The 27,796-nt window shown below is 46.0% G+C and overlaps 2 protein-coding genes across 9 annotated transcripts in view; one reads left to right on the top strand and one right to left on the bottom strand.

The window, feature by feature from the left end:
* Window positions 1–559: 559 nt before the first annotated feature.
* On the bottom strand, window positions 560–22,059 carry KNOP1 (lysine rich nucleolar protein 1). 4 transcript variants are annotated; one of them, XM_073899442.1, is made up of 6 exons: window positions 21,921–21,959; window positions 21,178–21,238; window positions 18,329–19,251; window positions 14,600–14,668; window positions 7,334–7,411; window positions 560–4,707 (listed from the first exon to the last, which is right to left on the bottom strand). In XM_073899442.1, the coding sequence occupies exons 3-6, from the start codon at window positions 19,247–19,249 to the stop codon at window positions 4,396–4,398; spliced, it is 1,380 nt and encodes a 459-aa protein (XP_073755543.1). In that variant the 5' UTR covers window positions 19,250–19,251; window positions 21,178–21,238; window positions 21,921–21,959; the 3' UTR covers window positions 560–4,395. The 4 variants fall into 4 exon arrangements, with proteins under 4 accessions (XP_073755543.1, XP_025711381.1, XP_025711382.1 ...); XM_025855596.2 differs by lacking the exon at window positions 21,178–21,238 and having other exon boundaries at window positions 21,921–22,059; XM_025855597.2 differs by lacking the exon at window positions 21,178–21,238 and having other exon boundaries at window positions 18,329–19,264; window positions 21,921–21,980.
* IQCK (IQ motif containing K) overlaps window positions 21,960–27,796 on the top strand; it is a 121,804-nt gene continuing 115,967 nt past the window's right edge. For 3 of the 5 annotated variants that reach the window (XM_025855592.2, XM_025855593.2, XM_073899443.1), the window contains exon 1: window positions 21,960–22,256. In XM_025855592.2, coding sequence (XP_025711377.1) covers window positions 22,070–22,256 — 187 coding nt within the window. In that variant the 5' untranslated portion in view covers window positions 21,960–22,069. The remainder of the gene's footprint in view (window positions 22,257–27,796) is intronic. The other 2 variants (XR_012380420.1, XM_025855591.2) reach the window with 1 other exon arrangement.

The raw sequence follows: 27,796 nt of genomic DNA, 5'->3' as shown, positions 1-27,796 counted from the left end.
CCAGATTTTTGGAATCTGGAATCTGATTCTTGTATTCCTGCTAATGAGCTTCCACTGACATTTTATTTTGAATCAATAAAAGCATTAATATTGATTGGTGGTGATTCAAAGCCTCCAAGCCTGTGCTCAGGAAAATGCATCCACTTAATCCAAGTTGTAGATTAAAATGCCCCAAACTTTTCTACTTCTGGAAGATATATACTGGACGTAAATTACATTTCATCTCTACCCTGTGAAATGTAGGATTACAGTTCACACAGTAAATCTCAGTAAAAGTGGCTAAAATAATTTTTTAAAATAAACTTATATAAAACTCATATTTTTACCAAACAGTTTAGGACCAAAGAATATATATGGATTTTCTGGCCAACTTAATTGTTAATTTCTCCACCACCACCACCACCACCACCACCACCACCACCACCACCACCACCACCAGCCCCCAGCCTGAGAAAAGAGCCTACATTAAAGAACAGCGGATTCTGAAGCATAACACTTTTGCTCCCCTTTACTGAACAAAACATAGAGAAATTCAGAAAACATGGTGGTATTACTCAAATATTATCAAGTGACCTTTATTTCACAAAATTATTTCCATTAAAATTATTTCATGTACCACTGTTACTATATGATACTGTTTAAATGAAACACAATTGGCAAATTCACAAATTACCTGCTTTTAAGTCCTTTCTTCTACTCTGAGGCTGTTCATATCAGACAGCGTTCGTTCCCAAGCCTGAGTAACAATGTTCTTAAATTGACATGAATTTGGACTTTCATATTGAGTAATGCATTACCTCAAAGGAGCTTTGGAACCATCTATCACCAGACCCAGGCAAAGGCTTAGATTTTCTGTGATCTTTTGTGGTTTTCCTCAGCCCATTACTGAATCAATTAGCCAATCTCTGTAAACCACAGCCTACTGGGAATGTCATTACAAAGGACAACGGAACAATAAAAATTCAAAGAATCTTAGGAAGTAAGGTAAAAAACAATGAGGAAAAGTTCTGCATGAGACCTATATTACTTTTCTATTGCTGGTTTTAACAATTACCACAAACTTAGTGGCTTACAACAATACAATTCTATCACCTTGCAGATCTCTTTTTCCTAAGTCCAACAGGTCTCAGGGGGCGTACCCTCAAAATGAAGGTAAGGGCAGGGTTTTGTTCCATTCAGAGGCTCCATTCGGAGGGGGGAGAATGTTTTCTTACCTTTCTAGCTTCTAGAGGCCACCTGCATTCCTTGGCTTGTGGCCCCTTCCTCTATCTTAAAACCAGCAACAGCTTGTTGAGCTTTTCTTACAAGTCTCTTCCACATTTCTGACTCCCCCTTCTACAGTTAAGGACCCATATGATTACACTGGGCCCAATGAGACAATCCAGGATAATCTTATTTTAAGGTCAGCTGACTGGCAACTGTAATTCCATATGCTACCCTAAACTCCTTTTTGTTTTGTGTGCTAACACTCATAAGGTTCTGGTGACTGGGACATGGACATCTTGGCGGGGGGGGGCAATTATTCTGCCGATCACAAACCTGAATAATTCTAAGTTTGTAGAGCTGAATACACAATTTCTTTTTGAGGAGAACTTTGTCTATCTAGCAAATACTTTTGATGGACCGGTCTAGTCATGGAAAGCAAGTCTCAGGGTAGGGCCTAGTAGGCTAAGGCAGAAATAGCAGGAATCACTGCAAAGGATAAAGTAATTAAGTATCATAAAGGTTTCAGAGATAGCTAGATAAGGGCAACTGAAGGAGAGAAGGACCCTGCCAATAGAAGGAGGGTCAGTTGAGTGAGAAATCCCCAAGGGAGAAATGAGAACAGAGCTGTTAAATATTCAACTAAGACCTTGGCTGTGCTATATGCCAGACCTCTCCTGCCCCGATTCTGAGTAAAAAATCCCAAAACCACCTTTTGCAGTGGAGACATGCTGTGTTTTACAGAGTCAAGACACCAAGAACATAGGAAATCGCACCAAAAAAAAAAAAAACCCTTGCAAATTGATGGCTCTGAACATGGGGAAAAGGGGCAGAGGTGGCACAAGTCAGTGTTGTTTAATTTACGAAAGAGAGGAGCCCAGCTAACACAGGAAGCTCAGAGTGAAAATCCTCCCAGGACTGCACACTGCCACAGGACAAAGACCCGCTCACTTGGAAAATGGTGTCTCTGCCACTCTTGTCAATGCAGACCAAGGTTAAGTCCATTTTGAGGCCACTGGCCATCTTGCTGTCTGGGCTATTCCATCTGCTCTGGTTAGACCCTGCTTCAGAAACAAACTATAAACCTTCTCCTAAGCCAGTGGAACTCTTCAGCCAATGATGATACATTAAGTTTGAAAGTCAAATCCTATTACACAGACTATTTATACTAAATGACAGGAGGGGAAAGGCCTGACAATCACATTGCTAATGAGAACTATCACTATGGGGACAAGAGAGTGGACAACTAATCAACTGATCTCCAGAACCACCCAAGAGATGGTTGAGCACAACCCTTCCTGATGAGCCAAGGCAGGCCCAAACTGTAGAGTGATCTCTTGACAAGTTAAAAAGAATGAGAGAAGCAGTCAATACAGTGAGTGAATTCCTGTGGTGTAGATTTAAGGCCAGGAGAGATTTATCCCCCTATGAAGAGGAGGTGCTCTGAAGGAGCTAACTCAAACACAGAATCTTACCTTCCAGGCACTTATATGGCCTCTTCTATCATGTATCTCACGGTTGAATCCATCAAAGGCCCAATTCACATTCTGAGTGAAGTGGCCCACCTGAAACACTGCTGGCATAGATTTGTGCGACCCCTTCCCTGGCCCATGCTTACTAGGCAGCACCCAGGGAGGCCCGCCTCACCTCTGTCCAGTGGGGCAGTAGTAGACTCCATGTTTGTCTTGCCAGCACCTGCCCCTCACTCTTCCTTTATGACTGGCCTGAGGAGACTCTTCTTCCACACACCAGGGGCTGGCTCAGAAATGGGCATATGACCCCCTACTAGGCAATAAGTGATGATGAAAGGTCTTCTGGAACTTTCCTTGAGCCATAAGGTTTTTCTTCTTCCTCTGGAATGTTCTAGTATCTTGATATCCCACCTAGAATTGCTACAGCTATTCTTTCAAGCAGCCTGATGAAGCCAATAGGATGGATGGAGCAGAGAGGAAAAGAATGTTTCCTTGTTGAGTTGCTGAGTCAACCCCTACACATCAGGACTTCCTGCCCAGTGAGAGACTGAATATCCTGGCTATTTAGTTAGGCCTACCTGAGCTGGGATATCTATAGAAGGCATTCAGGCCAAGTGATGTGAAAATGTCCCACTCAGAACCTGTATTTTCAGATGCAAAATGCTAGGTGAATGGAGAAGGTGGTCATTTGTCACTCAGGTCACTGTATCTGGAGCTCTGTGAGGCTGGTTGTAGGGTCCAGGCATGGCAGCAGTGTCAAGATGAGGCAACTTCCTGTGTTATCCCAGGCCTCCTGGCATTAGACCTCCACCACACAAGTCACCTAGGACTCTCTCCCTTGTGGTCACAAAGATTCTAATAAACATATCCCTGGGAATTTGCCATCGGTTCATTAAGACTAACAGTCTCTCTAAAATGCCTTGGTCAGAACTCAGTTAAAGCATGAAGATTAAATCCAAGCTCAACACTGAGGATGGAAGGCAGGAGAGCCAGAAAAGGCAAAATTGGTTTAGAAACACATTTCCCAACCACAGAGGAAGCTCAGCCACATCTGCTTGGTGGCCATTCAGACCCCTATTTGTCTTCAGGATGGGTAAAGAAAATGAGCTTGCTCTTATCTGTTTACCAACAATTCTACTTCCTTTTTGAGATTTAGACATCTCACAAAACTTTTGTCTCTTCAATCAAGAGATTTTCATCCCCCATGAGTATTCCTGGTGAAATTCCCTAGAAGGGGGGACATTCGGAGTAGTGAACAGTGACACAGGATGTGGGATACAGAAGTCCAACACTTGGCACTTACTGGTTGGGTGAACCGGGCAATTTTATTACTTCATCCCTGAACCTCAGTTTCCTCATCAGTAAGATGGGGATAATAGCACCTATTTTATAATCACTAACTACATAATGCGAGGGAAACACAGTAGTACGTACCTGGCACATACTAAGTACTCAGCAAATTTAGCTATTATTTATATATGCTGATGTCTTCACACAGGGATGGAATGCTTAATACACAAAATAGTAGGTGTTAGCCACTCACATGTTCTCTTGGCTTCTGAAACATGAGCTCCCTGACCTCACTTCGTCCAAGCACACAGGCAGAGTTTTCCTTAATCTCTGCAGAGGTTTGATCTGAGACAGTTGTCAGATGGTTTTCAACTGCATAAGTGAATAATAAAAGCAATTTGCACTGTTTTGAAGGACAAGACAGTAGAGTCTAATCTTCAAACTTGATCGACTTGGAAGCATTCCTGTCAATATAAAAGGTTTTGTCCGGGGCGGTGGAGAAGCCAAGGCCAGCGCCCCGCTTGTGCTTCCAGCTCATGGCCCGGTCGTAGTCCTGCTGCAGGTGCTGCTGCAGGGTGTCGGCTGCCTTCTTGCTGAGAGCCATGTTGGGCCTTCCGATCGTGTTAGAGGGGCGGCTGAATGAAGGGGCCCCATTTTTAAAGCCACCCATCAGTTTGAGAAATTTCAGTTTCTGTTCCTCGTTTTCAAAACTAGCAGTATCCCACTGGCCAAAGTGAGTTCCCTGTAGAGAGAAAAAGAGGTGGTTATTTTCCTGGTTTCCAAAGCCCTGCCCTTTCCCCAACCCCAGCCCCACCAGGGAGGATCCAGCTGATTAAATGCTGGCTATATACCAGGCACAGTGCTCATGAGCACATCAATGGACTGTCTTCTGAATTCCAACAAGAGCCCTATGAGGAATACTGTTAGCATTTCCATTTTACTGATAAGGAAATGGGAGGTCTGCAGCTTAACTGGGGGCACAAACCTCATTAACGACCCTGCTGGAATTCTATCTCAGGTCTGGCCTACACCAGGGCCCCCATGGAGCTGCCTGTCTGCTTTCCTCCTTCCCTCACTCACGGCAAAGAGTATGGCACACCTCCCCTCCCCTCACCTCCAACAACCTCACCTCCCAACATACCTCTATACACCTCCCAGCACAGCTCACCTCGCCTCACCAGCTGGCTACCCACTCTTCCCTCAGCCTAAGGTTTCTGACAGTTGGAAGGAGGAGGAGGCAAGTGGGAATCTGAAATGAACTTCTCTTCACACAAGCAGTGCATTTCATAGCAGGGAGTGGAGGCCCAGAGAGGTCAAGGGTCACACAGCTGAGTCCAAAGCTGAACCGGCCCAGGAACTCCAGAAACTCGGAGGTTCCAATTCCTGTCCAGAGTACTCTACCACCTATACACAAATCATCCATGTTCAAGAAAATTCAAGACAGTCCCTCAGAGAAGCTGCATAAGAAAAGACCCCTGTCCTTCCCATATCTGTGAGAGAGACAAGAAACCCGGCTTAAGAAAACTAGGGGTTTAAAGTCACAGATACCCAAGAATCCAGCCTACCTGTGTGACCCTGGTCAAATCACCTAAACTCTCTGAGCCTCAATGTCATCACCTATAAAATAGGAGTGTAATACCCTTCTCACAGGGCTTCAGCTACGGATCAAATCACATTTTACACCAACAACCCAGAGCACAATGTTTGGCAACTTTAAATCCTTGATAATTTGTCATTCTTCCCACACCACCCCAATTGCTGACCTCTATACTGCCTGGAAACTTTCCACTTGCAAGCCAAATCCCAGCTTAGCACTTATTTCTAGGTCAGATTTGGGAGAACAGTAAGAACCAGTCACTGCTACACCTGCCCCGAGTGAAGCAGTGACAAATTCTCCCAGCTTCATAGTGGCCCAGTTATGCCCAGTAGGCATAATTACAGCTTCCCGGGTCTACAATTTCTAGTTTGAGAAACCAGCTTGGACAGTCCTGCACTGGGTCTGAGGAGAGTGCTGCCAGAGGCTGACCAGTCATAGGTAGGCTAGCTCTTCAAGGGCTGCTGACCCACTGAAAGGGGACCCTCCCGCAGGGGCCCACAGCCACTCTGGAAGCCCCACCATATGCCTCGGCGGTCAAGTGGCCCTAGGTCCTGGGAGGCAATGCCACCTAAAGTGTCCCCAGCAGATGCCGCCCCTGGGCCCCAGGAGCCCCCTTCCCCCATCAGGTCCTTCTAGGTACAGCCCCTGGAGCCAAAGGTTCTGAATGATGCTGTCGTGTTTCTTGCCTTCCTCAAGTCAATAAGGGTTTCTATCAGCTCTGCTCAGCTAAAGAGGATGGGGAGAAAGGAGAGAATACCCAGAGGGAAAACACAGAACAAAGCCCCTCTCCATATCCCACTGGACCAGAGTATGAGTCTCATTCTACAGCTGTGGAAACTGAGGCTCAGAGAGAAGACATTGCTTGCCTGAGTCTCACAACTAGAAAGTGGCAGAGCCAGAAATATTGAACTTAGGTCTTTTGATCCAAATCAACTGTTCTTTCCTATGTTAAACTGTGAAGACTTAACAGTGCAGAAAGGCAAGGCTTCCCTGTCGTCTGGATCCTTCTTTCCCTCTCCCCCAAATCCAATCTATTAACAAGCCTTTTTGGATTATGAAGCTGTTTTCTTCTCTTTCTCTATCCTCTGCCACCATCCCAGTCCTCAGGCCTGCAGGCTGAGCCATCTAACCCATTCCCCATTTCCCCTACATAAATGCCCTCCAGCAGCTCCCACAGCACGTAAGAGCCCAGTGCACGCTCCCTACGATGGTCACCAAGGCTGGCCTGGTATGGCCCACTGCCCTGCCCACATCCCTCTCATCCCTCTTCAGCCTGACTTCGTGGTCCTTGTGCTTCACTCTCTCCTGTCCCATCTCCTCAGGCCTGGTTTGGAAATCTCCCATTCCAACCGGACCTCGAAGGCAGTCCTGAGAGAGGCCGCCACCACACCACACCGCTCTCACCCCTGCCTCCTGCCCTGGTCCAAGCAGCCTTTTGAGGTCATCATCCACTGCTGGAAAGCGCCTCTTACATGCTCTCAGTGACTAATGTGTGGGACACCCCACCCATCCACAGCAGGAGACAAAGGTTCAGGCTGCTTATCTTGCTTGGCCAGCTCTCCAGGAGGGAGGCAAGCACCCCTTTCAGAAGGAAGGAAATTAGCTCAGGACAAGTTCTGCAGTGAAGAGAGCCAGCAGGCACATGGGGACAGCCTTGGGGGCCTGGACTAACATGGTCTCCCAGCACTCTGCTCTTCATGGTGCAACAAGCAGAAGGAGGACTCAGGGTGCCAGGGTATGAAACCGACCAGAGCCTGAGCATCAAACTTACTGTCCACTTCCTCGGTTCAGAAGCTTCTGTTTTGCCCGACTCACGATCGATCTCTTCTTGCAAAGCCTTTCGCCTCACCTGAGCAAGGGAGAGGAAAGAAAAGAAGGAAATGGGACACAGTTGTTTTCCTTTGAGCTTAAAATCGAGCAGAGACAGGCAAGAGGACAGGAGGGTGACAAGAGGGAGAGCAGCTTCCCTCCGCTGCAAATTGGGGCAGGCATTTGTCAAAAGTATCCTCTAAGCATCCCAAGGCTGCAATGCCTTGGCCTAAAATGGGCAGCCTCATTAATCCTTGTTTTGGATTAAGAATGAACTTTTCTTTTAAGAATGAACTTTCCTACAAACTGAGCCTTATCCACCTTTAGCACCACAACCTTTTTTGTCTGTAATAGCCATACTGGGTAGAAACTTCCCAAAGCATACTGCCTGAAGCCCTGCCTTCCTGTACAGAAGATACTGTAGTTAACTTTCGGGACAGCATTGTTTTCTAGAAACAGCACTGAAGTCAGGCACAGGTTAGTTTGAATCTTAGCTCTGCCACTAACTAGTGTGGCCTTGGGTAAGTCACTTAACCTTTGTGTACTTCCATTTATCTGCAAATAGAAATATCAGCTACCTTGGAGGATAAATGGGAGAAGCACAATTGTAATAGGATTCATAATAAATACATATTTGGTCTTCATCCAGTTTCTGCACAAAGCTCCTAAACCCCTTGGGATTTCCAAAGCGAGGAGTCATCAAGTTGCTTTGTAAATGTTATGTTATGAGGTGAATGCCTCATAACATGTTTTGTTATGTTAATGAGGTGAATGCCTGAAAGAACCTAAGAATGGGGTCTGGTTGCCAGGTGAACCAACTCTGTGACTAGAAGGTTGGAATTTTCAGTCCCATCTCCAACCCCCAAGGAAGGAAGAGGGGCTGAAGGGTGAATCAATCACCAAACGGCCAATGATTTAATCAATCATGCCTATGTAATGAAGCCTCCATAAAACCCCCAAAAGAGAGGGGTATTCAGAGAGCTTCTGGGTTGGTGAAAACATGGGAGATTTGGGGACAGTGGTATGCTTGGAGAGGGCAAGCAAGTTAAGTGCAGTTACCCATACCTTGCCCTATGTATCACTACCATCTGGCTGTTCCTGATTTATATCCTTTCATTATAAACAACAATCTTGTAAGTAAAAGGATTCTCTGAGTTTTGTGAACTGCTCTGGCAATTAATAAAACCCGAGGAGGGGGTTATCAGAACCTCCCATCTATAACAGCCTGGTAAGAAGCACAGGTGACAATCCAGCTTGTAACTGGCATCTGAACTGGGGCATGGGTGGAAAGCAGTCTGGTGGGACTGAGTCCTTAACCTGTGGGATGTGACACAATCTCCAGATATACAGTGTCAGAACTGAGCTGAATGGTAGGCCACCCAGCTGGTGGCTAAGAATTGCTGGGGTGGGAGAACCCCCTAACCCACATGAAACTGTTGGGTGCAGAATATAAGAACCTAACAGAGTGCCTGGTCCACAGTAGGTATGTCTTATACAATGCTGTCAGCATGGCTCAAGGCCACCATCAGTGGACTAATGACCCTGCTGTTTGATATAAAAGCTTCCAGGACCAATATCCCTGATGAACATAGATGCAAAAGTCCTCAACAAAACGTTAGCAAACTGAATTCAGCAATACATTAAAAGGATCGTTCACCATGATCAAGTAGGCTTTATCTCAGGGATGCAAGGATGGTTTAATATCTGTAAATCAATCATCATTAACAAAATGAATAAAAATATTCATCTCAATACATGCAGAAAAAGCATTTGACAAAATTCATCATCAATTCATGGTAACAACTGTCAACAAAGTGGGTACAGAGGGAACATACCTCAACATAAAAGGCCATAAATGATAAACCCACAGTTAATATCATACTCAATGGTGAAAAGCTGCAAACTTTTCCTCTAAGAGGAGAAACAAAATTATCTACTCTCATCACTTTTATTCAACACAGTAGTGAAGTGTCTGCCACAGCAGACAAGAAAAAGAAAAGGGATCCAAATTGGAAAGAAAACTGTCACTACTTGCAGATGGCATGATACTCTGTATAGAAAACCCTAAAGACTCCACCAAAAAACTATTACAACTAATAAATGAATTCAGTAAAAGCTGCAGGATACAAAATCAATATATAAGAATCTATTGCAGGGTGCCTGGGTGGCTCAGTTGTTAAGCATCTGCCTCTGGCTCAGGTCATGATCCCAAGGTCCTGGGATCGAGCCCCACATCGGGCTCCCTGCTTGGCGGGAAGCCTGCTTCTCCCTCTACCACTCCCCCTGCTTGTGTTCCTGTTCTCGCTATCTGTCAAGTAAATAAAATCTTTAAAAAAAAAAAAAAAGAATCTGTTGCATTTTTTTTTTAAAGATTTTATTTATTTGAGAGAGAGAATGAGGGAAAGAGAGCACATGAGAGGGGGGAGGGTCAGAGAGAGAAGCAGATTCCCTGCTGAGCAGGGAGCCTGATGCGGGACTTGATCCTGGGACCCCAGGATCATGACCAGAGCCGAAGGCAGTCGCTTAACCAACTGAGGCACCCAGGCGCCAATAACAACCTATCAAAAAGAGAAATTAGAAAAATACCCCTGGGGGCACTTGGGTGGCTCAGCTGGTTAAGCGTCTGACTCTTGACATGACCTCAGGGTCATGAGATCTCCTGCTTAAGATTCTCTCTCTCCCTTTACCCACCCACCCCCCATTCGTTATCTCTGTCTTAAAAAAAAAAAAGAAAACACTCCCATTTACAACTGCATCAAAAAGAATAAAATACTTAGGAATAGGTGAAAGAGGTATACTCTGAAAATTAAAAGACACTGATGAAAGAAACTGAAGATCACATAAATAAATGGAAAGATATACCATACTCATGGATTGGAAGAATATTGTTAAAATGTCCATACTACCCAAAGCAATCTACAGGTTCAATGCAAGCCCTATCAAAATACCAATAGCATTATCTATAGAACTGGAACTAACAATCCTAAAGTTTGTATGGAACCACAAGACTCTGAATAGCCAAAGCAATCTTGAGAGAGAAAATCAAAGCTGGGGGTAGCACAATCCCAGATTTCAAACTATACTACAAAGCAACAGTAATCAAAACAGAATGGTACTGCCACAAAAGCAGACACACAGACTGATGGAAGAAAACAGAGCCCAGGAAAAAAAAAAAACCCACATTTATGTGGTCAATTAATCTATGACAAAGGATCCAAGGATATACAATGGGAGAAAGATAGTCTCTAATAAATGGTGTTGGGAAAACTGGACAGCTATACCAAAAGGATGGAATTGATCCACTTGCTTATACCATACACAAAAATAAACTCAAAAAGAATTCAAGACTTAAATGGGAGACCTGAAACCATAGAAGTCCTAAAAGAAAACATAGGCGGTGCACCTGGGTGGCTCAGTCGGTTAAGTGTCTGCCTTCGGCTCAGGTCATGATCCCAGGATCCTAGCATTAGGCCCCCATCGTGCTCCCTGCTCAGTGGGCAGCCTGCTTGTCCCTTTCCCTTTGCCCCTCCCCCCCCCGCTCATTCTCTCCCTCTCTCTCAAATAAATAAAACCTTAAAAAAAAAAAACATAGGCGGGCACCTGGGTGGCTCAGTGGTTGGGCGACTGCCTTCGGTCATGATCCCAGAGTCCCAGGATCGAGTCCCACATTGGGCTCCCTGCTTGGTGGGGAGTCTGCTTCCCCCTGACCCTCTCCCCTCTCATGCTCTCTCTCTCTCAAATAAATAAATAGAATCTTTAAAAAAAAACAAAACAAAAAAACATAGGCAATAAACACTTGGACACAGTTTTAGCAATGTTCTTCTGGTTTTGTCTCCTCAGGCAAGGGTAATAAAAACAACAATTTGGACTACATCAAACTAAAAAGTTTCTGCACAGTGAAGGAAATCATAACAAAAGAAAAGGCAACCTCTGAATGGGAGAAGATACAGTTGACCCTTGAACAAGTGGGGGTGAGGGCACCAATTCCCTGCACAGTTGAAAATCCACATACACCTTTTGACTCCCCCAAAATTTAACCATTAGTAGCCTACTGTTAACTGGAAGCCTTACCAATAATATAAACCGTTGATTAACATAGATTTTGTAAGTTATACATATTACATACTGTATTCTTACAATAAAGCTAAAAATGTTAAAATCGTAAGGAAGAAAAAATGCATTTACATTACTGTATCGGAAAAAAATCTATGTATTCATGTACTTGTGCAATTCAAACCCATGTTGTTCAAGGATCAACTTATTTGCAAATAATATATTCAATAAGGGGCTAATATTCAAAATATATAAAGAACTAATACCAAAAAAAAATTTTTTTTTAAATGGGCAGAGGACCTGAATAGACACTTTTCCAAAGACATACAAATGCCCAACAGACACATGAACAGATGTTCAACATCTTAACCATCAGGAAAATGCAAATCAAAACCACAATGAGATATCACATCACACCAGTCAGAATGGCTAGTATCAAAAAGACAGGAAATACCAAGTGTTGGCAAGGATGAAGAGAAAAGGCAACTCTTGTACACTGTTGGTGTGAATGTAAATTGGTACAACCACTCTAAAAAACAGTATGGAATTTCCTCAAAAATTTTAAAATAGAAATGCCATACAAGCCAGTAATTCTACTTCGGGTATTTACCCAAAGAAAAGGAAAACACTAATTTGAAAAGATATATGCATATGCACCCCTATGTTTATCCCACCATTATTTACAATAGCCAAGATATGGATGCATCCTAAGTGTTCACTGACAGATGAATGCAAAAAGATGTGGTATGTGTACACATATGTACACGTACACACATGCGCCCAACACAGTGGAATATTACTCTGTCGTGAAAAAGAATGAAATCTTGCCATTTGCAACAACATGGATGGGCCTACAGTGTATTATGCTAAGTGAAATAACTGAGACAGAAAAAAGAACAAACAAAACAGCAATGATTCATAAAAACAGAAAACTAGTGGTTGCGAGATGGAGCATATAGGCAGATAGGCTCAAATAGGTGAAAGAGATTGAGAGGTACAAACTTCTAGTTATAAATAAGTCACAGGCATGTAAAGTACAGCACAGGGAACATAGTAATATTGTGACAGCTTTGTATGGTGACAGATGGTAACTACACTTATTGTGGTGAGCATTTCATAAAATATGTAATTACTGAATCACTAGGTTGTACACCTGAAACTACTGTAACATTGTATGTCAACTACACTTCAATTACCAAAAAAAAAAAAAAAAAAAGCTTCCAGGGCCTTGTCCTCCCTTCTAAGGATTAGGTATAACTTCAGCTGTCCCAATTTGTGGCCTTTCTTCCGCTTTTTTTTTTTTTGATAGCGAGAGCGAGCGCGCGTGCATGTATGAGTTTGGGGTGGTGGTGATGGAGGTGGGAGAAGGAGAATCTCAAGCAGCTTCCACACCCAGCATAGAGCCCAACATGGAGCTCAATCTCATGACTGAGATCATGACTTGAGCCAAAATCAAGAATTGGACGCTCAACTGACTGAGCCACCTAGGTGTCCCCCTCCTCCCTTCTAATCTGCCACAGGCTACGAGTCAAGGTGACCATTTATATAAGTTTAAAACTACATAAAACAAAGTGACAGCTGTAAAAATGAGAAAATGACATATTCCTATAGTAGAACCATGATCCACATGTGGAATGATACAGATGTACATATACCAAAATGAAAAGCAATCACCAGTTAAATGACAAAAGTTAAAAGAACAGTATACAGAGCATGATTGCACAGTGCTTTAAAATTACACATACATAGTTACAGAAGAAAAATCTGGAACAATGTAACAAAGGGCTAACAATGATCATTATTAGATGGTAGGATTTCAGGTTGCCTTTGTTTCCAGGTTGCAATTTTTTAACACAGTAAATTTTAGCACTTATGGGGAAAACAGGAGAGGTCAAAGCTTCACTACACTGAGGTAATGTGTCACCCAAAATGGTTAAAGGTTTTCTTAAAAATTGTCAAGTAATCAAAGTACTCAGCAGGCACAAAAAAGAAGTAAAGGGTTGTTGGCGGGCCTTGCCCATAGAAGTACACAGGCACGAGGACTGAGTTCTAGCAACTTGCTGCCTCCTGAGTGGCGGAGGACACCTGGGAAAGGAACTGATGGAAGGTCCTAGACAGGTCAGGGCCCCACCTTTGTCCTCTCTGTGCGGCTGCCCAGCTCATTACCATTGGCCCTGATTCTGGGGAGCAGTGTGACTATGACCCAGAGGCTGGGGAGCTCCCATTAGTCAGCATCACCTCACGGATCTTCTTGGCCCCACTTCGATGCGCGGCCTCCAGGGAGAGTTCCCCAGTGCCCCAAAGGCATTAGATTTGGAACTTCTGTGGCATCTTACAGGCCTCCTCACACTCCGCTCATTTGCTAGTATTCTCTGGTTTCCTTCTCTCCTGGAGAAGGGCCATGGGACAGGAGTCATCTCTGCATCACACCCTGTTGCTTCTCTCCAACAATTACTTGCTGACAAAGCAAGAGGATGTGGTCAGGGTAACGGCTGCCACTTCTTAAGCTGAGATATCAGACAGGCCCCTGCTGAGTGCCTCACAAACACGACCTCGTCTGGTCTTCGCAGCCACCTATAGTAGGGTCAGTGAGGTTAGTGACTGCCCCAGGTCACCTCGTTAGTAATGGCCCAAAGCCCAAAGCCATGCCTATGCTGTTACCACGCGGTCCTGCCAGGCCTCATTTGGTTCAGGACCATACATATACCCCAATTCCAGAAAGTCAAGCTCCAGTAAAGGATGCATCTACCTACGGATCTGGGCACGGCAGAGGCAGAAGCAGATGCACAACAGAGTAACTTCTCTAAACACTCCTGAATTGAGGCCAGGAGATGGCAATGCATAGGCCTGGCTGAGCACATGCTCCCTGCCCTGGTTACAGCTCCTGGGGTCACACTCCCGTCTCTCCCTGCAGCAATTACAAGGAGGAAAGCCTCAGCCCGGGATTCTGAATGACCAGATGGCCCCTCAGTCAGAGCTGTGGTAGTGAAGGCATCTCCCAGCATGAAGTGGGGGAGGCCACAAGTTCCTGCCACTGGAAGTGTGCCAGAGGCTGGCTGGTGGCTTTTGGGGTCCCTGACACCTCTGGGACCAGGATCTTGTTGCCTTGTAGGAGACAAATGTGTGCCTGGCGGGGGCAAGACACATGGAAGGGGGGTGAGGACCTGGGCCGTACCTGGTCTATGTGCGCCTCATCCATGTTGCCTTTCTTTTCCAACACCACCTCTAAGTCTGTGTCAGGCTCCTGCGCAAAAGGGCAAAGGGAGTAAAAGTCAAGCATAGGATGGCCTCTGCCCTAGCAGCTCAGCAAATGAGATCATGAGAGTCCAGAAAAGACCCAAGACCGCAGCACCACCTCAACCCCTGCCACTTACAGAACTTCTGACATCCTCTTGTGGAATCGTGGCACAATTCTCACCAATTCTCCCCTCAAAACAATGGCACTGACCTATTTGACATATGAAGAAACTTAAGGCTTAGAGAGGCGAAGTGACCATCATGAAGTCACCCCCACAGCTCAGGGACAGGGATGACACTTATGCGGGTCTCCTGACTTAGGCTTGGCGCACCTTTCCTGCCACACAGACATCACCTTAACCTCCCATGGCACCAAACCATTAAGAGGAGAGAGGCCAAGGGTCCTGCTGATGGTGGGAGGGAAACTAGCAAGGGACAGGTGGGCTCGGGGCCTTGGGGCCCTGATTGGGGGGTGGGGAGGGAGACCCTGCCAGCAAACCCAAACCCAGTTCTCTCAAGAGTGCCCCCCCAAGCCCCCACCCCACTCCTAGTCACTGCCTTCTCTCCTGTTTGGACAACCACAAGTCTTTAACACCTGCTTCCTCACCCTCAACCCTGCTGCATTATGCAGAGCAGCTCAGGTGAGCTTTAAAACCTCAACTGGAGGGGCACCTGGCCGTCTCAGTCAGCAGAGCATGAGACTCTTGATCTTGGGGCTGTAGGTTCAAGCCTCACGCTGGGTATAGAGATTACTCAAAAATAAAATCTTGGGGCGCCTGGGTGGCTCAGTCGGTTGTGTCCAACTCCTGATTTTGGCTCAGGCCATGATCTCCGGGTTGTGGGACGAAGCCCCGCACTGGGCTCCACGCTCAGCGCACCGTCTGCTTGTCCTTCTCCCTCTGCTCTGCTCCCCGCCCCACCGCCCGCCTGCTAGTGTGCACACACGCTCTGATAAATACTTTTAAAAAAATTAAAAAAAAAACAAACTCAAGTGGAACATGTTATATATACACTTTAAACTTGTACCATGTTATATGTCTGCTGTATCTCAATTAAAAAAGTAAAAATTTAAGGGGCACCTGGGTGGCGCAGATTAAGCATCCAACTCTTGGTTTCAGCTCAGGTCCAGATCTCAGGGCCCTCAGATTGAGCCCCACATCAGGCTCTGCACTTGGCACAGAGTCTGCTTGAGATTCTTTCTCCCTCTCCCTCGCCCCTCCTGCTTGTGTGTGCGCACGCTCTTTCTCTAATAAATAAGTCTTTAAAAAAAAATCTTAATAAGAATTTAGTAACTCAGTTGGATCACATCACTCCACTCCCTAAAACCCTCCAAAGGCTCTCATCTTGTTTACACAAAAATCTAGGCTCCCGTGGCCTCTCTGGTCTCTAGCACTTGGCCCCCTAAACTCTCAGCTCCCACTACCCTGTCTTTGTTCCTTCCAGGGCCTCTGCGCTTGCTGTTCCCTCTGCATAACCGACGGCAGACACCCCTCACAGGTCTCTGCTCCCATGTGGTGTCCTCACTGGGCCTGCCCTGGGCATGTGTACACATGCCACGCTCTCTCACTGGCCTCAGCCCCCATGGGACCCTCTGAAAGTGAGACCTCAGGCCAGCCACTTTCCCTGGTCCTTTGGTAATGACAACTGCCACGTTTCCTGCATCCTTACTGTAGGCGGGCTCTGCCTGGCACCCAGATCACGTGTGATGATCCCTGAAGAGCTCTGTTCATGCACATCACCAATCCTGACCTTGAAGATGTGTGCATTTCCTGACTCAGTGGTCTGTCCTAGGCAGCAGAGGCCCCATCGCAGGAGATGTTAAACAGAGGGGACTGACCACCTTCCACTGGACTCCGGAGAGAAGGGATTCTAGATTCTGATGGGGGTTAGGCTCCCACCTCTGAGTTCTTCTTGGCTCTAAGAGCTTCTGAATAAGAGAGACCAGTAAAACCAAATCTAATGGACTAGGGCAAAACTGGGAAAAATCCAGAGACCAGAATGCCCTGATAATGGAAGCCACCTTTGCCCTCCTCAACCCTGTCTGGCCAAGCTGAGCTCAAGCCACACAGACACCTTCCTGATGACCCTGCTCCAGGGAGCCCCTCCAATGCCATCCTTCAGTAAGTGCTCAATACACATTAGCCATCATTCTTACTTGAGGACCATGGGGCAGTGGCTGGTCTGAGCTCACCTAGCTGGTTGGTGCAGAACTGGGAAGAGAATCCAGGGCTTGTTCCAATATAAGACAGTCACTTCTTGGGCTCTAATGATACTGGCATCTATGAGAAGTTACAAGGCAGCTTCTGAGAAAGGATGAAACCTCAAGTTCAGAAGCCAGATTGGGTTTAAAGCCCAGCCCCACACTGTAACAGGCGGGTGATCTTGATCAAGGTATTTAACTCCTCTGAGTATGTTTCCTTGTCTGTCAAATGAGGATGACCACCACAACAGCTAACTCACCAGACTGATGTGAGGATTAAACGGGTTAATACATGGGGAGCATTAGCTTAGTACCAGGCATACGGTAAGTGTTCAAAAAATTTCAGCCATCACAACCCCAACAAGCCAGACATCTGCTTGGAGTAGGACATGTACCACCTAACCCCCTGCACACACAGACATACCCCAAAGACAGGGATAGAGGTGTGGCCCCGGCACAGACAGGGGAGGCTATGGGCCTATGGAGTCCAAGTGTTCTGGCTCATCTCCTCCCTTCCCCACCCGCCCCCCTCCCCCGCTCAAGGAAGCTTGTCAGAAGGGAGACAGTGGATCTCTGTTGTCTTCATCAGACCATCAACCATTCCCTTCCTCCTGGGAATTAGGACTGGGTTTTCCTCCCAGAAACTGTCTTTTCCCCCCGACCTCAAGACAGTGGGGTTCAGGTGGGACTGATACCCTAGGCCCCTGCCCCTCCCCCGCCGGCTTCAGATCAGGGATTCTGGCTTGTGTGATCCAATCGAGGCCTGTGAGAGCAGCTCTGAGACGACTTCTGTAATCGTTTCAGAGGGACTCTCTCTCTCCCTTTGGGGGCAGCCTAATTATTAGGATGAAATCCTGGAGCTTCTGAGACCATCTTGCTGTGAGGTGGGAGGTGCCTGTCTGGGACCAAAACCAACGAAGCCCAGAGCTGGGGAAAGCCACACGGGCATCTCCTGCAATCCAAATCTATTTGATATCTAAATCATGTACACTGAGCACAGAAAATAAGCTCAGACAGCCACAGACCATGTTATCTCAAACTATTTGGTTCCTGAGTTTTGGACATCAAAAGGCAAGAGTTCAGAAAGGGAGATTCATCTAAAAATTTTATTCCAATTTATTTAGATCTTGATTGAGGACAGTGAGGACTTGGGTAGAGTTTCAATAACAAGGGATACCTTTACTATTGAGGATATTCCATGAGCACCTGGATCCAGCCATACCTGAAGTTAAACAGCTTTTAACCTTTCCAGTTACAGGTCTCAACAAATCCCTTTTCTGGCTGAGATCAGTTTTTTCTGGCTGAGATCAGTTTATTCAGGGTTCTGGCAGCTACAAATATGAGAAACACACAGCTACAAACATGAGAAACACACACACACACACACACACACACACACACACACACACACACAACCTTCCACCCTTATTCTCCCAAAGCAGATTCTAATTCTGAAGAAAAGCCTACCTCTTCCCAAGGTTCTTCTGCTACTCTGCTCTCTTTCTCCTTCTTCTTTTTATTCCTCTTCAGAGCTGGCTCCTCAATGCCTGGCTGCTCTACCTTTTTCTTGGACTTCATTTTCTTTTTTGCAGGGGACTTGGGGTTATGTCCTACTGGGATGTATTCTCGAGCCTCAACTTTGACTGGCTTCTTACTTCCTTTTCGAGGGTTGCTCTCCACGGACTTGGAGCACTCAAGATGCTCTTCTAGGGAGGTATCTCCCTTCTGGTAGATTTTCTTTTTCTTCTTCATCTTCACGTTGCATTCCTTGGGGCTCCCCTGCTTCCGTTTCTGCCCTGAGGCTGCCTGCTCCTCGCCATCCTTCTCCACTGAGCAAGTGTACAGAGTATCCCCAGACTCACAGAACCAAGGGTCCTTGGCTGAGAAGGATGCAGCCTCCTGGGCCTTTTTCTCCTTCTTGTGTTTTTTGGGCTTCTTGCCAACCCTGGTCACCTCCTCGCCCTGTCTTGTGTCCGGGGAGGTCTTCACTTTTGAGCCAGAAGGCATGGCCAGAGGCCTTAAGGACTTCCTCTTTTTTTTCTTCTCCCCACTTTGGAACTCAGATGAACCAAGAGCCTGCTTCCTGGGGCTATACAACTTCTCTGTCCGTCCAGCACGTAATACGGTCTCAGGTTCTAGGTGCTCCTCGCAGAGGGTGCTGTGGCCCTTCTTCTTCTTCTTTTTCTTCACTAGAGGCATCTCAGATGCCTGCCCTAAGACCACACTCTTTGAGGGGGATGTGGCTCTTGTGCGACAGATATCAGTGAAATAATTATCACTGTTTAAAACTGAGTACTGAGTCTCTGGTTCTTTGACTACCTTCTTCTTCTTCTTCTTTTTCTCTGGGACCCCAAGGCCCAGGTCTCCTTTGTGGGTTTTGGTGATCATCCCTGAAAAGAGAAACTGATACAAGTTATCTCCACACCAAACCACTCCATGTACAATTTGGCTAGTTAGGGCCAAGAGCCACATTTCTGAGTGGCTAGTCTGAAATGTTAGGGGATGGGAAAAGGCGCGTGACTCCTTTGGAACAAAGGAAAATGTGATTAAAGAAGTAGAATGGAATTTAAATTCAGACAACGCCAGGTTCAAATTCAAACTGCTCCCTCACTAACTTAAGCCCTAGTCACCTAGCCTCCCTGAACATTAATTTCCCCATCTGGAAAATGGGGGGAAATAACAATTCCTTCTCAAAGGGCTATTGGAAAGAACACACAGTAATCCGTGGAAAGTGATTCTTTCCCACCCCCTTCCTTAAATCTCTGAGCCTGGTGACCCATTCAACACATTTACCCACTGCCTACCGTGTGCCAGCCACTGAGGATTCAACTGCAATCAAATCAGACAGACCAGGTGCTGTCCTCAGGGGCTTACTTTTACTGAATGAAGGGGAAAGAAATCCTGAGGTCAACTCTTCCTGCCGATTCCCACCAGATGCAGTAACTATGGCACAATTAACCCCTTACCTTGGTTCATCTAAGTAGCTCTTTTCCTTTCTGTGTGGAAATTAATTCCCCCCACTTGCAACCTGGATGACTTACCCTCCTACCTACCTTCCCACGTGACGAGTAATAAGAATGGCAACATGATACGATGAAAGGAGCCCCAGCTAGGACTGACAAGACCTAGGTTCAAATGGTGACTGATGCCCTCTTGCTGCATAGTGTTGGTTTCTCTGGGCCTCAGTTTCCCGATCCATAAAGAGGAACTGAACCAGATCAAATGCTGCCAGGGAGAGGGGGAGGTGTTGGGGACATAGCCCTGCTTGCTTCACTGTTTCTAAATTTTCAAATTAATTACCAACATATAACAATTGAAGATGACACAGAGCAACTTAGAATGCCCAGCTTTTGGCATGTAGGCAAGTGTGGGAAGGGGCTGGTGCCATCAAGTACATTTTAGCTTCCGGCTGGGCCACTTCTCTCCAGTCACCACCCGAGCTGCTGCTGCTCCCTGCACTAGGTGACATGGAGACACCCAGGGAATCCAGAAACAAAATAACCCCCTCGCAGGAAGTTTGAACAGTGGGAGGGAAAGGTCAGGAGCTTCTCTATCCTGAAGCTCACTTCAGCCTCGGAGCCCTGGGGAACCACAATGGACCTGGCTCACCATTAGCAGCTTCAAAGAGCCAGGCCAGGACTAAGCCATGGCTCAAGTTCATTTATAACTCATGCCAGGAGCACCTGGAAAGTCAAGGGTACACCCTCTCAATTCACTCTTGTCCTGTTTTCTGCTGTATTCCCAAAGCCTAGCTCTGTACCTGACACACAGGGGGTGTTCGATAAATACTCAGTGAATGAATGAAAGCCAGAGATAGAGAGATGAACAAGATAAAACACCTGCTATCAAGGAGCAGGTGTAGGAGGAAAAGAGGTGTGATAATGAAAATAGAGTGAATAAAAGCAAGGCTAGTGGTGACGTCAGAGCAATGAAGTTCATCTAATCTGGCCTACCAGTTGTCTGGAAAGTTTCTAGAACAGAGGTTTCCAGCTTAGGCAACTGCAGGATGGTGGTGTTAATCCCTGAAAAAAAGGAACTTAAGGCAGGTAATTAGGGGCTGCAGGAGACAGGCTGGTTTACATAGATGCCTTGAGCTATCCAAGTGGACAGGAGGATATTCGGTGGACAGGTGGATATGTGAGTCTGAGGCTCACGGCTGACCGGGCTGACATGGGTAAAACAAAACAAAACAAAAAACACCTGTAAATATATGGATGGTAACTAAGTCTCAAACAGAATGAGCCTAAGACAAGATCTCAGGGAAACCGGAGAACAGAGGAAGAGGGGCCTGCAAAGGAAGGCGAGAAGGTGCAAACCTGGAGCGGGTGCAGTCGAGAGAGCCAAGAGTGCCTCAGGTGGCGGGAGTAGTCAAGCGACCTGATTAGAACAAAGAAGTTAAAGGGAGACTGTAGTCAATTTAATCCCCTTTCGGCCGTTCGTAATCACTGTAGCTTCCTCCCTCTTTAGCACTGAAGATCCTCTTCTTCAACCCTGGGGCCCCAAATATATTCGCTCCAAGAAGAGAAAAGAATCTCACAGTGCGTCTCCAGCAAAAGCAAACACTTTCTCCAAAACCTCTTTTAAAATCTCGCGGTAGTCTCGTGAGGAGCGGTGTGAAGACCCCATCTCAGACTCAATGAGGCTTCGAGACTTGAATTTACTTGTCCTGGGTCCTAAAGCCAGCAAGTGGCAAAAAGGACTCGAACCCAGCCCGCAGGACGTCGGAGCCCGCGCTCTGCACAATGGAACTAACACCTCACTGCCGCCGCAGGTTCACGAGCAGGAAGCAAGGGACCCAGGAGGCGAGAACGGTCCCTCAAAGGCTCCGCCGCGCCAAAGCTTCCGCACAAACACAGGGAGGGATTACACGGAATCCCGGCCCCGCTCCAAGGCGGGAGAACTTCCAGGCCTGAGCGAGCGCATACATGCGATTGGGGTGAGGGGAATGTGTGGATTTGGGGTACAGGCCACCCACTTTCCCCTCAGTTTGCCGCGCAAGTCCCCAGGCGCAAGCTCCAGACCCCACAGCGCCCGGCCAGTGCCGCTCCTCAGCACTCACCCGTAGGCCAATCTTCCCCGCCTCCACGTGAAAGCCAGCTCTACCGCGACCCGGAAGTTAATCTCGAGTCGCTGGCCCGCCTCCTTGAATTCCAGCTCTTTCCGGGTCATAGCCTCGCGGGGAGCGCGGTTGCTGTGGAAACCGCGGCCATGGCGGCACCGGGTCCGGAAAGTAGTCGCACCGCCCAGCGCGAGGAGCCGGCCCGCCCCGCAGAGTCCTCGGACACTGTGCGGACGCCAGTGCCCATCGTGTCCGCCGTGTCCCCCGAGCTACCCGTCTCGCCAGGACAGGGCGTGGAGCCTCCGGGCAAGAACCTGTGGGAGCAGATCTGCGAGGGTAGGCAGCCCGGGCCGGCAGAGAGGGGCGGGACTCGCCAGGCGGGGGGCCGCGTTTACTGGGCGCCTGCTGTGCTCCAGGCGCCTGACGTGCGCGGCCTCCTTGGTAGCCGCGCCGCATGCCCGCGGGGATCTCCGTTTCACGGACGGGGAAACTGAGGCTCCGAGACTTTTGTCCGAGATTACGCAGCGGGGTCTCCCACCTTGATCCGTAGTCAGGTTAAAGCCAGGAGACCCAGGAGAAAGCGGAACAAAGGGGGACAGCGGCTCTCAAACCTCACTTAATGAATAGTAAAGAATCGCGGGAGCAGGGATGGGGAGCTTGGTTCCTGCGCACAGATCCCATAATCAGGTGCAGGGAATCTGCGCTCTTAACGTGCATCCTAGGTAATTCCGATGTAGTTAAGTCTGTAGCCCACATGTTGAGTAAACAGGGTCTCTACAGATGTGGGTTTTAATCCTTCTCCACTTCTAATCTTCCTTAAAATCCCCAAATGGAGTTTAGCTCAACTTATTTCGTGGCCCTACGCATGCTCTTGGTCATGAGGCCTTACAGTACTCTTCACATATATTGGGCAAGTTATTGACCTTTCTGTAAAGTGAGCATAATGACATCTATTTTATGGTGTTAGGAGCATTGCAGCTAAATAGTCACAGAAAGTGCTTAGCAAACTGCCTGATTTCCAGCAAGAGTTCAATAAGTGTTAGCTCGGAAAAAATAATATTGGGTGGGTTTTTTTCTCCCCTAGGTTATAAGTTCCTCAAGGTCAAGAACTCAAGATGTTTCATTCTTGTGGTTACTGTCACTATGTCAGCTTTCTGAAACAGCATTTCCCAGAACTTTCAAGTATGGTAGCCCTGTTGATTGATGATGTTGTACACTTGAAACTAATTAAATGTCAGAACCCAAATATATGTGGTAGCTATTAGACACATACAGTTTTGAGCACTTAAAATGTGGTTAGTGCATTTGGGACTCAAATTTTTTATGTTATTTAAGTTTACCAAATTAAATAGCCACTTGTGGCTAGTGGCTACCATATTGGACAAGCCAGTAAATGTTCATTGAATGGGAAAAAAGAGTGAATGCAATATATGAAAGAAGTGGAAAATACAGAGGAGGAAGAGAATAGTGGACTCAAGAGTTCATAGATAACCCTCGGCGGCTGTTTCACCTCCCATCCAGTGCTTGAATTCCTTTTCCAGAATCACATTATATTTAAAAAAATGTATTCATCTTCAACGTTCTCCTTGTAATTTCTACCCTTTGTTCCTTACCCCCTTGGTGCTGTGACCCAATTTATCACAGCAAATAGACCTGTGAGAATTCTACCATAAAGAATCCACTCATATTTGAAGGTAGTTGTGGATGTCTTTTCCCCAAAAAAAGTGAAAGACGTTTTGACTTCTCCAAGCCAGACAGCTCTTTGTAATAGAGTTTATTATGGTGTGTTGTTTAAGGGAAACTGCTTACCTACCTCACAGGGCTGATGTGAGGACCAGGTAAAATAATAGATGTGAAGGTGATTAGCATACTGTCAGGCATTCAGAAAGAGCTCAATAAATGTTCATTGTTGTTAACAACGAAACATGGTTTGCATTGTGTTTTAAAGTCGTGAGATTATTTTGGTCAAATAGCCATGAAGGGAGAAAGCAAAGACAAAGAAGTGTGGTGCTCTCTAAAAAGCAAGTGAATTGATGCTACTCACAAAGTGACAGAGTTACATCACGAAGTTAATGAGGTCAAAGATGGTGAATTATATACTCAGGTGCTGACTCGGGTCATGATTATTATAACCCAGATGAATTTCTTAACCATTCTAACATGCAGTTTTCTATAACAAACATATAGTGAGTAAAAATTTAGTGCCTCACGACAAACATGAAAAACAGGCTTTGGGGTAATCCTATGTTTGAGGTTAAGTGTTACATTCTTTTAGTATATCTCCATTTAAAAAAAAGCAACTTATCACAGCAAATAGACCTGTGAGAAACTCAATTTAGGAAGAAGAAATACAGAATAGGTAGATACCTGACTTAAGACTGTCCTACCTGGCTGATGCTGTGTGTGTGTGTGTGAATGACTTGATGACTTACTTGTAATTGTTCTTTAATTTTCTCTCTCAACTTTCCAGTGATGACTACCTCTGAGCTTTGTATCCTCAAAGGTACTTGTATCAGTATCAATAAAGGTCTTTCCTGCCAAGGCTTCTAATTAAATTTTATTATTGCTTTTGACATGATTTTTAACTATGGTTTTAACCAAGCCTGAGTCAAAGTACTGGGAGCTTACAGTCTTCTATTTTGATCTTGCTGTTACTACTCTCATCAACATCCTCATTATTGCCATTGGTTCATGACTCCAAACACTCTCCAACCTCAACCCTTAGAACTGTTGTAAAATCAGGTTCCTCCATCCCACCTGCCAGGTACCAACAGGGACCAGCTCTGAATCAGTGCTTGTAACCCTAGCCCAGCAGTTGAGTACACCTAGAGAAAAATGGCCCCGGGGGCTCGCACAGTGCCTATCCGTCAACATCCCTCAGTGTCTTCTTCCATTGCCCCCATCTGCTAGCCCCAGGTTTCTACACACTCCCTCAAATGTTGGGTGATACCACTTAGTAAATGTAGGGGGCATTCACTGAGAAGAAGTGGGGAGGGGATCCTTCAACTTCCTTATACCAATAAACATATTTGCATCTGCACACATACCCTGCTACCAACAGCTCAGCCTACATCTGTGCTTTGGTACCACCCCCTTGCCATCCCAGGATCCTGCTCTGTCACCCCCTCTCCTACATCTCACTTCTTTACTGACTTTTCCTTCCAAACATCCTTTGGTCTGACATCTTGAGAAAAACCTCTCCCTTAGCACGTATTATCTTCTAGCTCTTATCTCTCCCTTTTCTTCTCTCAGCCAAGCTTCTGGAAAGAACACACTGCCCTTGTTCACACCACTGTCATTCCTTTTCTCTTAACCCAGTGCAGACTAGCTCTTAATTACCTCATTGTTCCAGTGAAATTATTCTCATCTCTTCTGTCAACATATCTACCCATGCTGGGAACTGTTATAAGTGCTGGGCTAGGAATGACTCCAGGCACTATTCTAGACACCCAACAACTTTCCATCTCGATGAGTGTCCCCATCATTCACTCAGCTACCCCGTCCAGAAATCAGAGATTCATCCTAACATGTTTCCCATTCACTTTTCATGATCCCCACATACATTCTCCAATCCCTACAGATTGTACCTGCTTAACATTTATAAGCCCCAAATCCTCAGCCCCTTGTTGTCATGGCTCCTGCTTTAGGTCAAGCCCTTATCACATCCTGTTTGGATTGTGCTGCAGCTTTTTAAATGCAGAAGTCCCCTGTCAGACCCTCTTCCACAGGACCCTCTCTAAAATTCAAATCTGATCACATCGTGCCTTGACCTACAATGATTTTCATAGCTTTCATGGTAAACGAACTCTAGCTTAAGACCTAAGCCCTTTAATGATCTGGTTCCTGTCTTTTTTTTTTTTTTTTTAGGTTCAGCACCTACCATTTGCTCAAATCATACTAATAGCAACATCTCTCGAGCTGCTCTATGTGTCAGACACTGTGCTAGATGTTTTTCCTCTCATTTAAACCTCATAGCAACGCAGTGAGGATTTTCCCTGTTGTACAGGCAAAATGGAGGAAATTGAGGCAGAGAGAGTTAAAGAAACTTTCCCGAAGTAAGTGATAGAACCAGGCTTGAACTCAGATGTGTGTGTCACTCAAATCCAAGCCCTTACACAACATGCAGCACGCTTCAAAGTGTAGCCCTGGGGCACCTGCGTCAAAATCTGGATTGCTTGTTAAAATGCAGATTCCTGTGCTCTGTCCTGGACCTGATGAGTTGGACCTCTTGGGAGTGAGTCCTTAAGCTCTGCATTTTAAATAAGCTCTCCAAGTGAGGTACAAAGCGCAGTGCTGCTGTCCTGTACTGTGTCCTTTTAGCCACAGGAACTAATTCCTCCAATGAGCCATACTGTTCTATTCCTCCTTGCCTTGCCCAAGCTTTGCCTCTTACCGGAACATCTCTGCCTTCTCATCTTTATCTTTCAAGACCTAGCCTAAGTGGCCCCCCCCCCTTCTAGAAAGGCTTATCTCGTTCCTCACACTGATTTGAAGCCCTATCTCCTCACTGCACTGAGAGAGCACTGGGCATAGCCCCCTCCAGCAGCATGTCCACATCTCAGAGGCACCGGATTACTGTTCATCCCCTCACCAGAACATAAGCTCCTCCGCACTAGGCATCTATCCGTCCAGCACCTAGTACAACCCCTCGCTGTAGTGTATGCTGGCTAGGTGTTCATTAGATTCACTCCCACCTCTTCCACCTTCCTGATCCATCCCTTTCCAGTAGGCCCCTGTTGGTAAACATTGTATTTTTTTTTTAAGTATTTTTATTTCTTTATTTTTGAGAGAGAGAAAAAGAACAAGCGGTGGGGAGGGGCAGAGAGAGAAGCAGGCTCCCTGATGAGCAGGGAACCCCATGCAGAACTCGATCCCAGGATGCTAGGATCATGACCAGAGCCGAAGGCAGACATTTAACCCACTGAGCCACCCAGGCGCCCTAAACATCGTATTTTAATTGCTGTTTCAGTTAGGAACATGTTCAGCAGCAAATCAGAGACAGTCTAATAGTGGCCTGAGCAAAAAGGACATTTCATTATCTCATATCCTTAGGAACATAGAGGGGACAGGTTCCAATTTTGGCAGAAAGGCTCCGCTCTGCCAATGGGGTTGTAAGCTCTTTCTGCTCTGCCTCTTGCAGAATATTGCCTTTGTTGTATAAAATGAGTAACCACTTTGACTTGTTCTTAGTATTCACTGAATGTGCATATAACATTAAATTCCCCTGATCGATTAACCCAGTTTACAAGCTTCGATAACTAAAAAATTGTAAACATTTATAAATTTAGTATACCTGGTTTTCTTAAGCATTTCTAATGCTAAACAGACAAGCAAATTTCCTAAGCACTGAAGCAGCTCTTAGAAATTGAATTAATCAGGGGTGCCTGAGTGGCTCAGTTGTTAAAGCTTCTGGGCGGCTCAGTCGTTGGGCGTCTGCCTTCAGCTCAGGTCATGATCCCGGGGTCCTGGGATAGAGCCCCGCATCACATCGGGCTCCCTGCTCAGCAGGAAGCCTGCTTCTCCCTCTCCCACTCCCCCTGCTTGTGTTCCCTCTCTCGCTGTCTATCAAATAAATAAATAAAAAATCTTAAAAAAAAATTGAGTGAGTCAAACTATGGTAAATGAAGTTAGTGAGTTCAATACTCTACAAACTTAGTCAAATTCATACAAGCTCATATGGTTTTCAATGTAAAAAGCATCAGTCTGTAATCAATTACATATTTTAAATTGAAATCACAAGGCAAAAGCGACAAGTTCTCAAATATGCCAGATTCTCAAACATTATAGAGGCTTGAAATCACAAACACATCATATTGTCCTGAAGATAATATTATTTTCCTGTATTTCTACATAATCATTTCAACTGTATATCTTTT

Source organism: Callorhinus ursinus, unplaced genomic scaffold (assembly GCF_003265705.2).
Source record: "Callorhinus ursinus isolate GAN/ISIS: 27379988/994484 unplaced genomic scaffold, GSC_fseal_2.0 scaffold13, whole genome shotgun sequence".
Taxonomy (NCBI): Eukaryota; Metazoa; Chordata; class Mammalia; order Carnivora; family Otariidae; genus Callorhinus; species Callorhinus ursinus.
The sequence above is the reverse complement of the archived record's forward strand: the minus strand, read 5'-3'. Positions and strand labels throughout refer to the sequence as shown.